General features: G+C 35.8%; 1 protein-coding gene across 5 annotated transcripts in view; it reads right to left on the reverse strand.

Moving 5' to 3' along the window:
- LOC124157651 (synaptotagmin 1) overlaps window positions 1-12,411 on the reverse strand; it is a 271,133-nt gene that overhangs the window by 22,682 nt on the left and 236,040 nt on the right. For all 5 annotated transcript variants that reach the window (XM_046532570.1, XM_046532567.1, XM_046532571.1 and 2 more), the window contains exons 2-3: window positions 4,887-5,155; window positions 2,555-2,713 (exon numbers count right to left, since the gene is read on the reverse strand). In XM_046532570.1, coding sequence (XP_046388526.1) covers window positions 2,555-2,713; window positions 4,887-5,103 — 376 coding nt within the window. In that variant the 5' untranslated portion in view covers window positions 5,104-5,155. The remainder of the gene's footprint in view (window positions 1-2,554; window positions 2,714-4,886; window positions 5,156-12,411) is intronic.

Here is a 12,411-nt window from a genome sequence, read left to right on the forward strand (position 1 = left end):
AAAACAGGCTCTATACTATCAACTAAAAAACTAAACTAAAAAAGTCAGGATTTTTTGCTGATGAATAAATTATGTTGATGATTAATGAAAACAGGTACATATATTGGTGTTTTTGGTGCAAAATAAAGTTAAGGGGCTAGGTTTATAACAACATATTTTCAAATGTCCATAAACAAGAAAGGGGTGAGAATACTTAACACATGTAATTATTCACTGGTGAGAAAAGAACCCAAAATGAAAACAAGCAATTTAGCCTAATTAAGTGAAGTATAAAGCAATTAAGCTAAAGAATACAGGTGTTAGTAACATATCCTTTTGCTGTATTCTTGATGTGCGAGATGCCATTTGAAAAGTTACTTAAATTCTATACATTAAGTTATGGTGGAGAATTTGTAATTTGATGAGATTTCATATACAGTATTGGCTGTTGTTAATTAGAAGAAATCATGAACAAGGACGAATGACATAACAAGTTTGCTGCTAAAATCACTACTATTTCCATGAAAACAAGGAGGATTAAGATTTAATATTTGGATTCCATAATACAGAATTAAGACATTGAATATTGACTTAATAAAATAAGACTTTAATTTTACACAACACTATTTGCAGTGCTAGAAATTCATTTATTATTTTCATTAAATCACATTTATCTAGCACCGTAATTACACTCCACCATGATGAAAGTAGGGTCAGAATTTCAGATACCAGCAGCATTTTGATTCATATTTCTGTCATCATTGGCAAGCAATTAAAACACTACTTAGCCTCTTCGGTCTTGGCGTATTGTATACTATACATCGACGTTAAATTTTTTTTTCCGCTTGGCTAAGTAAAATATCGTTATTGCAACTTGTCCTGTGCTTCCTAACAGGTGAATGCATTCATGGTAAAGCAAAAACACAGTACTATTCCACAAAATTTATTTAAGCTTAAATAAATAGACAGCTTAAATAAATTTTGTGGAATAGTACTGTGTTTTTGCTTCACCATGAATATTTCATCGTTCCACCAAGTAACGCCCAAATCAGTTGATTTTATTAGGTGAACGCATTATACAGAAGCACATAAATCGCTAATGTTGTTTGTTAAAATCTAATTAACCAGAAAACATGATTTCAGAGCGAAAATAACGGCATATGTCCAGGGACTGTGGAGGTTAGGAGTCATCTGAACTGACTGTAATACCACATGAACTTCATCCTTGTCATCCTGCTTGAAACCCATGCATTCAGAAAGTTTTATTGGGTCTCACGCAAAGAGAGATGTTGTGTTCTGAAAGCACCAGAATCTGCATATCTGGTAACCCTTCCTTAATGTAGCTGATGATAACTTAAAATTCATAGGTAAAATATTGTTCTTCCTTTGAAAATGAATGAATTAAAACTCATTAAGAGTTTTAAATCCCTACATTAAAACTTAAGCTTTGATTAAAATTATGGAGGAAATCACAATCAGTATAATGATCCACTGGCACCTTTGATTGGAAATAAAGTTTTAAAAATTATAAGTAATTTTTCGCACCACTTACTCTAAAATTACATGTCATCTATAGTTATTTCAGCAATTGGAATGGAAGGCAGGGTTGATCTGTATGTGTTTTTGCAAAATGAAATGATGAATATATATTTTTGGTTTTACCTTAAATCACTTTTGACATCATCCTATGGGAACCTGTTGACTGTTTCATAAACCAAGTCAACAGGTAGTGTTTTCAAGTTTTTTTTCAAACCCTCTATCTTTAAATAATACCATGTGACAGTTTAAAGACAGTCACTAAAAATTTTACCTGCTGAAAAACTTGAGAGTTATGTACCTATATATTTTGTGACGAAAGAAGTAATGTTCTTGTGATACTAATTTAAAGGATATGAGGAAGATCTTGGAAAATGTGTCATCATTGTATTAGCAAAAATAATGTAATTGATTCTTTATTCTGGCCTACTGAACACATGACAGGGCCTTATACCACATATTATGCATCTCTAAGCGTTCTAACAGATTTGATGGATAATTAAGTGAAAATAAAATTATTTAATGTGATTGTTCGCAGGATCATAATTCAATTTCCACCACCATATTTATTAACAGTATGTAATAGTTAAAACTATAAGAACTCTAATGATCAAGGGAAATAACAAAAGAGAATATAAAACTAAGTATTAATGAAAATATGTTAATCGGTTGGTCAGTATATAGGTACCTATTTTTGGTGCAAAATAAAGTTAAGGGGCTAGGTTTATAACAATATATGTTTTAAAATGTCCATAAACAAGAAAGGGGTGAGAATACTTATTACAAGTACCCAATTATTCACTGGTGACAAATGAACCAAAAATGAAAAAAAGCAATGTAGCCTAATTAAGTAAAGTTAAAGCAATTAAGCTAAAGAATACAGGTGTTTAGTAACATATTCTTTTGCCGAATCCTTAATGTGCGAGAATTAACCGTGGAAAGTGTTATTGTATTAACTGTTTACCTGCCTACCCATATTCAGAGCATGAATATTTACTCACAGTCACTTGTCATTTAAACTACCAGATTGATGGCTCACCAATGATGATAGCGATCAGACCCCATGTTGGGATCCCCATTTCATGGGCCAACTTGTCAGCCATCTCTATTGCCTTATTCTCCACATCTTCTTTTCCTTTCGTTGGGGACGGCGACTCTGGGGTGCCTCCTTCACTTGGTGCTATGGACCCTTCGACTTCTTCTCGGATGAGCATTAAAGAGAAGCAAATGCACACTTTAGAAGCGAGCCTAAAAATAAGTGAATTTATTTGAACTGCAAATGAGAATTTCTAATAGTAATAGCAAGTTAAAATAATCTCTTTGTAATTCCATACTAGATAGTAATTTTAATAACTATCGGTTTTGCTACTGGGAAACATCATCTGATAAAAATTAATGTTTTCACAGCAAATATACCCATCTTAGTCGGAGGAGGTATAATGGAATGTAAAAGGAAAAGATAGGAGGGGATTTTAAGCAGGTTTCATTCTCAAACAGCATGCATGGAATGTCACTGCTTCATGAGGCAGCCAAAATTGGACTCAATACAGAAAGTCCTCACCTAATGATGGCCTGTTAAATGACAACTTGAAGTTATGATGGACTTCATTTATAAAAAAAGTTATGTACTACCGTACATACTTAAGTATTAACTTTTAGAGAAATTTCATACCAAATTACTGCAGTACACTGTAATATGAATAGTACTGCGCATAAAAACACTATAGGTAAGTACAAGAAAGCAAAAAAAAACATGTACCATGAAGGCTGCCTGCCATTAATACTTAACCCAAATCTAGGGTCCCGATTAACGACGAAATCGTTTAACAATGGACTTTCTGGTCCCTAACCCCGTCGTTAAGCAGGGACTTAATTTAATGGTTTTCATGGGACAGCCAATATTGAGTACCATTGTGAAGTGATTTTTATCCGTATTAGCCCGATGTGTTTGGCTTGGGACTTCTATGAAAGGGAGAGTGGGGAACAGTGAGATGTCTGCATTTACATACTACCCCAAAAGCCGCGTCAAAAAACCGTAAGAAACGAAAAAAGGTAATGCATGTTCCGAGTTCCCACCAGCCTTTATTTAAATCCATTATTGATGCAGCAAGGTTTTCGGGTTGCCCTCCGCGTCGATTCATATTTGTGACGATAGTTTCGTCGGCGTTGCAGCTGGCGTCTTCAGGTTTCAATTTAAACCAAACCTAATTCATTTCAAACCTGAAGATGCCTGCTGCTACGTCGGCGAAACTTCCATTACAACTTGAGCATACGATCCATAATCATATACAATACAATTCATTATTGTTTGGAGGAAAAGCGAACAGTGCAGTGTGGTGAGAGAACTTATTTATTTCTGCACTTCAATTTCCAAAATGTAAAGAATATTGAAAGAATTGATGAAATTCTAGTATATTCTCCATTACAAGGTGCGTGTTTTAAGTAAGAACAGTTTTCAAGTATACAATAAACCATTAAACGTTTGTAAAAATTTAATTTTCACATAAAAGCCAACACTTTCAACTACTTTTCCATATAATTTCCCTAAATATTAAGGCACTTACCATATTGAACAACAAGCTTTTGTATTCCATCGTCAAAGAAAATTGCCGCCTGTGCTGATAGCCACTGCAAAACTGTGGTGGACCCGTGTTTTGGGACAGGAAAGGGTGTTGCGTGTTGGTTTTTTAGCCTCGTGGTGATACAATAAATGCTGTGAGATATTGTGAAACCTCAAGCAAATTGCGCAGTGAAATTCAGAACAAAAGACGAGGAATGCTGAGTAAAGGGATCATTTTGCTGCATGACAATGCTCGTCCACATGCTGCCAATCGAACTCAAGATCTCATCATTTTTTCAAATCTCAAGATCTCAAAAGTTTGATCATCCTGCATAAATTCCAGACCTAGCACCAGGTGACTATCACGTTTTTTTTCACCTGAAGAAACATATAGGTGGTCAGCGCCATGATGACGATGAAAGCGTATAAATGACAGTTTTGCAGTGTCAATCAGGCGGCAATTTTCTTTGACGGCGGCAAACAAAAGCTTGTTATTCGAAATGCTAAGTGCCTTAATATCAACGGAAACTATGTGAAAAAGTAGTTGAAAGTGTGGGCTTTTATGTGAAAATAAACTGTCATCAAAAATCCTACTGGTTTATTTTACACTTAAAAACGGTACTTAGTTAAAAAAACACGCCTCGTATGTTTTCTTTTATTTTTTAGGCAATAATAATTGCGAGAATTAATAAATATCGTCACTGTACCCCACTCACACTCACCAATCTCTTGGTTTGTTTCATTTTGAAGCAAAGATTCAAAATTCTCGCAGAGCACCAAGATTTTTGTTCACGATGGCGTCGACACTTACCGGCTGAAGGTGCTGGTGCTGGGGTTGATTCCGATGGGCTTAGGTGAGAGGACTCGGCCACGTGGCGATGGTGCTGGTGATCTTTGAAGTGTACGGTGGAGAGGCGGGGTGGGGTTTCCGCTTCGTGTGCGACCGGCGGGGTCTCCTCGGGTGTGCCGCTGCCCTCCCCCGCCTCCGCCCCCTCCTCCGCTTGCCTCCGAAATAATCTGGGAGCCATGGTTCGGCAAACACCGACACCCGATCTCCCGACTTAGTCCTCACAACTTGTGCTGAAACCAGAAAGAAAATCAAGATGAGTGTCTTGGTGAGTGGAAAGAATAATCTGTCCTTTTTTTGCATTAAGGCCAGTGGTGGATTTATGGGGGGTCTATCTAAGGGGTGCTACTGGGTCGAAACACGCACTAGATAAAATCGAAAATTCTCGGCATGAATAAAATCGGAGGTTTCCACTCTGTACAAAAGTATTTGGTTATATTTTCCGATATATTTACCTTCTCTCACGAATTGAAATAAAAACTAGTGTAAAACTGAGGGCCTATTTTACACGCTTTTGGTATGTTACAATCCAGCGGCAGATCCAGAGAGGTATGGGGTATAGCCCTCCCCCCATTGGGTAGCCAATTTACACTAGAAATAATGGTAATTTTTTCGGACCCCTACCACTGCTGGGAGGTTACCCCCCTTGTTCCTATCCTGGATCCACCACTGATTAAGGCCGTTAAACACGGGGCATGTCATTGCGCAGGTTGGAATTAAAAAAGTTTTTGAAATTATGAGAATACGCGCTCGGAATCAGAGCATGGGCTATTTTGCCATCTCACATCCATGAATTCTCGCATGTGTTCTTGCAATTCACCGCTTGACACGACGCAATTTTGACTGTGCCTTCGAACATACGTCAGATTGCGCGATGACGTGCCCCGTGTAAAACGGCCTTTAAACCATGTGTATCACATTTTGACAATTATGTTTGTTAAAATAAATTGTTAAAAAAGAGTTTGATTCCCAGGGCTTAAAATATAGAAGAAGAAAATGCGAACTACTATTTCTTATTGATATCATTAATAAGGGACTATCCAACGAGTTCTTAAAATGAATGTCAATAGTAGGTTAAAAAGAATATTTTAAATACCAAGGGTGAATACCAATTATTGTACATACAATTCGCCAAAACAAAGGATTTGTGTGACATATAATAAGCATTTCAACGATATAACTTCAGAGCGAATGGTGATATTTTGTGGAACTGCGTAATCAGTTACAAAAGCACGCACAGACGTTTGTAAGGTCCACAGAATTTTATTTACCGACTCAGTTTTCGACTACCTATGTTATTTTAACGGAAATAGTTCGTCAAAACCTGGGCCATATGATAAAAATTTGTAGACCATACAAATGTCTCCTCAAGGTAAGTTAATCGGAAGTTATGACGCTTCACCTAACAAGGCCACGTGCTCCGTGTAAAATCATAGGCAATGGTAAAATCAGGCAAACACGACTCAAATACGCGTTCATAGGAATTTACCGACACTTCATGCCAATTGTGCCACGAGGGAGAGGAGGAGAAGGTAGGGTGGAGAGAAAGCCGGCGTACGCATTCGAGATAAAAAATTTTATCTTTATAATGAATGGACGTTGAGACGGAATCCGTAACATCGGCTGCCTTCCAAATCCTCACCCGGTGGCGAGCCTGAGAAAATTGTGCGAAAAATAACACTGCTGTTAGCTATCCAAAAAGTCCATAAAGAATCGCTGGTCCAATGCCAAACTCATAATGAAATGTAAATACGATGCATTTAGTCTGTGATTTTTATGTGGTCGCACTTTTGCTTCTTTTTATCATATTTTTAATGAAGGCCACAAGTGGTGAAGGACGATTCGGTAGCATGAAAAATCAGGAAATAAAATGTCAGAAATTGGCTTCTCAACTGGTTTAGGAAGTCATCAAAAGAGGATGAATATTCGCCTAAAACTTAATATACCTGAGGGTGACTGCAACTGTGATGCACTCTACTTGAAAAGATAATAAAAGAGAAAATATTGGAAATATATGTAAAATTGGGAAAGAATTAGAGATATATTATTAAAGTATCCATGCGATCGAGCATTAAGTAAACGAAGGCAATTTTTCACGTCATACGGCATAATGGCATGGCGAAGACGGACGATGTTTACAGAGAAGTAAACGGGATAAATACCAAAGAAAAGTCCCGAATGAATTACCTAAGACAAGCCATTAAGGATGTATAGGAGAACATTTACGTAAATATGAAAAGTTTAGCTGATATCAGAACGAAGAGGAGAGCTGATCCAAATCAGTCTTCGGAGTATCGATTTATGCCGACGAAGAAAATGATGAACCAAATTTAACATAAGTATTCCCGACTACATGTGCATGCTTAATAAAATCTGAAAGAATGCGGTAAACATTCAAGAACTAATAAATTCAGGAAATGGTTATTATCTGAACAGCCGGCTGTGAAAATGTCAACAAAATATTTGATGAATAATAATTTAGGGAAAGATTAGTTTGTAGAATTTTTTGGAGCTTTTCATATACATCATATTGTATATAAAAATCTGCTTGTAACATGTTAGACATTGGGTAGCTGATCCAATGGAAGGCATCTGAGGAATAAATAACATCACAATACGTAAATAAATTCTTTACATATTTTGTCTTTCCTCACTTTCTTCCTAATATGATGCTATATTTCTAAGCCCAAATTAAATCTTATATTTTATTATTACTGGCAGTAATGAAAAAGGAGTGAGAATTAGAACGTAAGTCCTTGGCAAATATTCCATAGTATGGTATGAAAAAGACATAAACAAGTAATAGTAATGTAAAATGAAATAATAGTTGTATACATAATTTATTCATTAATAATGAATGTCCTCCAAGCTGTGAAACTTAAAGATATTTGTGGAAGAACAAATTTCTCATCTACATTGCATTACCACCGCATCACAAAGATGGCAAGGACTCGTCTAATGATTACTGATGGATCATTTCGGGGACCATCGTATAATATCACGTTTTAGTACGTAATCAGGGTAAGGTTAATCAATCTCCAGCACGAAGATTGGTCTGGAAAAGGGGTAGCAATCACTTAGGTCCAACAATATAATAGGATTGTCGTTAAGGCTCAATACAGGTTTTATGAGACGGAGGGGTAGTTACGGTATATCTAAAAAATAAATTTCTGGAGCATAAAGATAATATGACGAAGAAATTAATAAAATGAGACGTAACTATACTTTCTACCGCTACCGCTATCTAAGCTACCGCTTTCTGTTTCTCGTAAAAGTTAAACAAAAAACCACAATTATCTGAAAGAGATTTTATATACAACAGCCATAAAAAATGCTGACCTGTTTTCATTTCCATATAAAAATTGAGGGGGTTATAGAAAAAGAACTAAGGCTAAAATGCAAAGATTTCAGTTTATATTTTGACCATGAATCTAATGGAGGTCTCACCAACTTCCATTATTTGGATCAAGATTCATCAAATGCTGAATGAACGGCACAGCTTCTAAATCTTGAAAGTAATATGTTTGCTAATGGGAGCGAGTTTTAACCCAAAACGTATGCTGCCTTACAATTTCCCTACCAAGAGGGTTATACGATAATTTAAGAACTGAATAGGACAGAAAAAACGCGAAAAAGACGAGGTGAATCGATGAAACTCAATGAATATTTAAGAAAGCGTTAGAACGAGTGTTATAGTTGAGAAAAGTAAAACATTTACACTATTTTCATCCCAATTGTTTCCATAAATAGTGAAACCAAATTGGGACAAATTTGAGTTTAAAGGATACTATAGTATTAGACAAAGTACACCATACGGCAGAGTACGCCAATAAATGTCGTGTAAGTGTACAAATCAGCTTGTATTTATTCAGCCTTTACAAATCAACTCCGACGGGTTGACCCCCCAAAAAAAGTTCAATTTAGAAATACCAAAGATAGCGGATGCAGTTGGTCGGATAAAGCTGACTTTTTGGGCGCAAGTGAGACGAGATCCGCCATAAATATACAAAGAACACCGTTGTAGGGGGCTGTCTGTTCACCTGCGACTCGACTGGGAAAGAGTTGAGCTTCAAAGGGACTAAAAGAGTTCAAGGAATTATTGGACGAATAAAATATTTAAAAAAATCAGAACTCTGCCAAGGTTATTATCACAGCACAAGACTTGTGGATTTTCAGTGACCCTGAAGCTGCAGAAATAAAAAAGCTTTGTGAACTTGAAAACATCAAGATAATGGATTTAAATTCGTATTTTTGGTAAAAATTTGAGTTAAAAATGCGTATAGATGATTTGTTTATACATTTAAGACTAATATTATAAATATACTGCAAGTAAATGATACTTAGAGAAAGAAAAAATGTCAGGGGCAATGGTCAAGATATAATATTTAAATATATTTGCACTGGAAAATGAAGGACTTAGAAGCTATTGAATAATAGATAGTTCATCCATCTAACCTCTTAATTGTCAACAAATTATGTATTAGTGAATGTTGAAAAAGGTAGATGAAATTTAACCAATGCATGGCGTCATAATGCTATTTCAACTCGGATAGCCTAGTATAATAATTGGAAATCGCGCCGCGATTTCCAAACCTCAACGCAAATTGAGCTAAGTGGATATTGAATATTGACATGGATTATATTTAAATACAATAAAATATTTATCAAGTAATTGCCATAAAGTACAAATAAGTAATCTTGTAGGACAAATGCACGAATAAGTACCACTTGATTTGCAAACTTTATCCTACAGCACACATCACCACTCACACATGTGAGATACATTAGTTACATAACTCACAGGAAACTCCGAAGGTGGAAAGGTAAGGAAGCCTCGTAGCAGCGGGCTGATATTAGGCCTTTCCATCTGGATTGGATAATCCGTTGAAGGGAAAGGTATACCATCAGATTACGATTTTTAGGCAATTTTCAAAATTCAATAATGTAAAATACGGTCACTCGAGATATTTTTACGGAAATTGAGGTCGAAATTGGAACAAACGTCCGTGGAACTGTAGTTAGGATAAATACAGGGTAGATACAAAGATGACATAGCATAGAAAAGTTTTGAATTTGATCGATTATATCATCTTGTATATAAATTTCGGTCGAAAGCTATAATTATACCTTATTTCTCCGTGAAACTCAGATCAATTTGTCTGTCAGTGACGCAAGTGGCGACTTTTGTAAACTCATATAAATGCGCGGTGGGTGAAACACATTTAGAGGCCGAATTGAGGATCCTCCATTGTAATCATCGTGCACACTCCATTCATTATCACAAAAAACCTCGTCGAGGAGTAATGTAATCGATGGACAGTTTCACTCAAGACCAGCACCTCGATTATGTAAATGTGACAGCGACGACGGCGATAGATGACCCCGAGAATGCGTCGTCTGCGGAGAGTTTGAAATAACAATAACAAACAACTAAAACATATAATGGAGGCAGTTCAAAGCTAAGTACTTCGCTTCGCCAATAGATAATATTATAATTAAGTACTCGTATTATGGTAAAGTTATGGGGAAAGTGTAGTATTACTTTTCGATGTGTGATAACGTAATCTATTATGCTAATGCTCGCCGGGAGATGCTGCAAATTATTTGCTATATCGTAGAGAATGGTCGAAAAGTCGTGGCCTTGGATTGAAAATAATTAATGTTGAAATGATAATGCAAGTGTAATCGCGCTAGCAATTTGAATGTAAGTAGTTAATAGTTGATTTATGATGATTAAAAGTCGAAAAGGATGTTGATATGTTGGAGAACGTACTTGGCAAATGTTGATAATTTAACTTCGATATAAATTAATTGACGTTTGAATCACGGATGTACTTCAATTAGCAGTACTTTCCAATTTGCTGTGTGAAAATAAAGCTGCTCAATCGAATTCACCACCATGCGCATATAACAATTGAACAACGTGGACAATTATAAAGTCAACAGAGCACTCCAGTTGAAATAATTAAGAATTATATTGGTTTTTAATCGATCATAGGGCATTTTTAAATTAAATAAACAATAATTTTTTGCTAATATATGCATTTAGTGCTCGTTTTTATGTCAGCATATGCTTGTCACCGAACGTGATAGGCCGATGACGCTCGCAGCGTGATAAAGAGAGCGATCACGGTTTCATAATCGCTGCTATCACCTTCCGTCGTGGGAATCGCGTTGCCCCTGGCAACGACATCGCTCTCACCCTTCTCACAGTTACATAATTAGGGTGCAGAGATCGACAGGGGAATGAAGAAAATTTCTAGCGATGGGAAAACAAGGTTATGGATAAAGAGGATCACGAACCGATGTAATTTGACATTTCTACTTCAATTTTCGAAGGAGATCCGTACAAGAGCCCTTAGTTTTTTCGACACTTCTACCATTCACTGAAGCTTGATTAAGTTTTTATCAGATTCAAAAGTCGGGAAGAATTCAGATGAAAAATGTGGGCGGAGTTGGATGTGAGTTTGAATTGAGTGAAAGTGCGAGGGATATGAGGGAGAAAGGTCAATTTTCCCACCCTTAAGTCAAAAAATTCTCTTACTTCGTTCTCAATAATCTTTTTAAATATCAAGGAAGCCCTGTTTTCTGTCACAGTGCAAACAACCAATTATGTGGAATAAATGGTATTACATTTTTTTGGTGTCGTAGATTCTAAAGGAAGAAATATATTTCTTTTCATTTCTATCATTAATTGTATAATATTTAAAAGAAAATCGCGACAAAGAACTGAGGAAAAATGCATAAAAACATTTTTATTCGCGACTGACCTCGGAAGGCCAAGACAACCTGGAATTTGCGAAGCAAATATCAATGATCACAGTCTGTTAAAAAAATGATTAACTTATCTCGCACCTTCGAGATCGCTGGCATATTCAATTTTCTTAGTCAGCCAGAAATATCGGTCCCATGTAAGATTTTGTAATTGAATTTGAAAAGTCCAACAAAAACTGAATAATGTTGTAGTTTTTGCGTGTAATTTTAATTTATTCAGCTAGAAAAATGAAATCAGCACTATGTATTGAACTCACCTCATATTACTAACTATTGTCTACCTCCCCTCTTCCCACACAATCATTGTTTGTTCTGATTGAGTCAGTCAGTGGTTGTTGACCTGCTACTGTGACACTTTTAAGTTTCGTTGCGTTTTTTGTGTTAATATGATCTGTAAAAATGTTCTCTTTTAATTCAAAATTAATTTAAAATGCATTAAGTACCGAAAATGAGAATAACTTTCTTTGAAATAACCCAATTTTTGGGAAACCCAATTAAACGATTTTTTCTTATCTGAGTTTTTGATTATCCAAATATTTTATTATCCAAATGAGGCTGATATGAGAGGCCAAACATATGTGTATCAAATATATCCAGAAATCCAGTATATCCAGGCCAAAAATATATCAAATTGAATTGATACGGATTATTTAAGTTCTTCTGTATTTGATATAAGGCTGAGTGGAAACTATTTACATTTACTAGGTTTGACAGG

The sequence above is a fragment of the Ischnura elegans genome, chromosome 4 (genome assembly GCF_921293095.1).
Source record: "Ischnura elegans chromosome 4, ioIscEleg1.1, whole genome shotgun sequence".
NCBI lineage: Eukaryota > Metazoa > Arthropoda > Insecta > Odonata > Coenagrionidae > Ischnura > Ischnura elegans.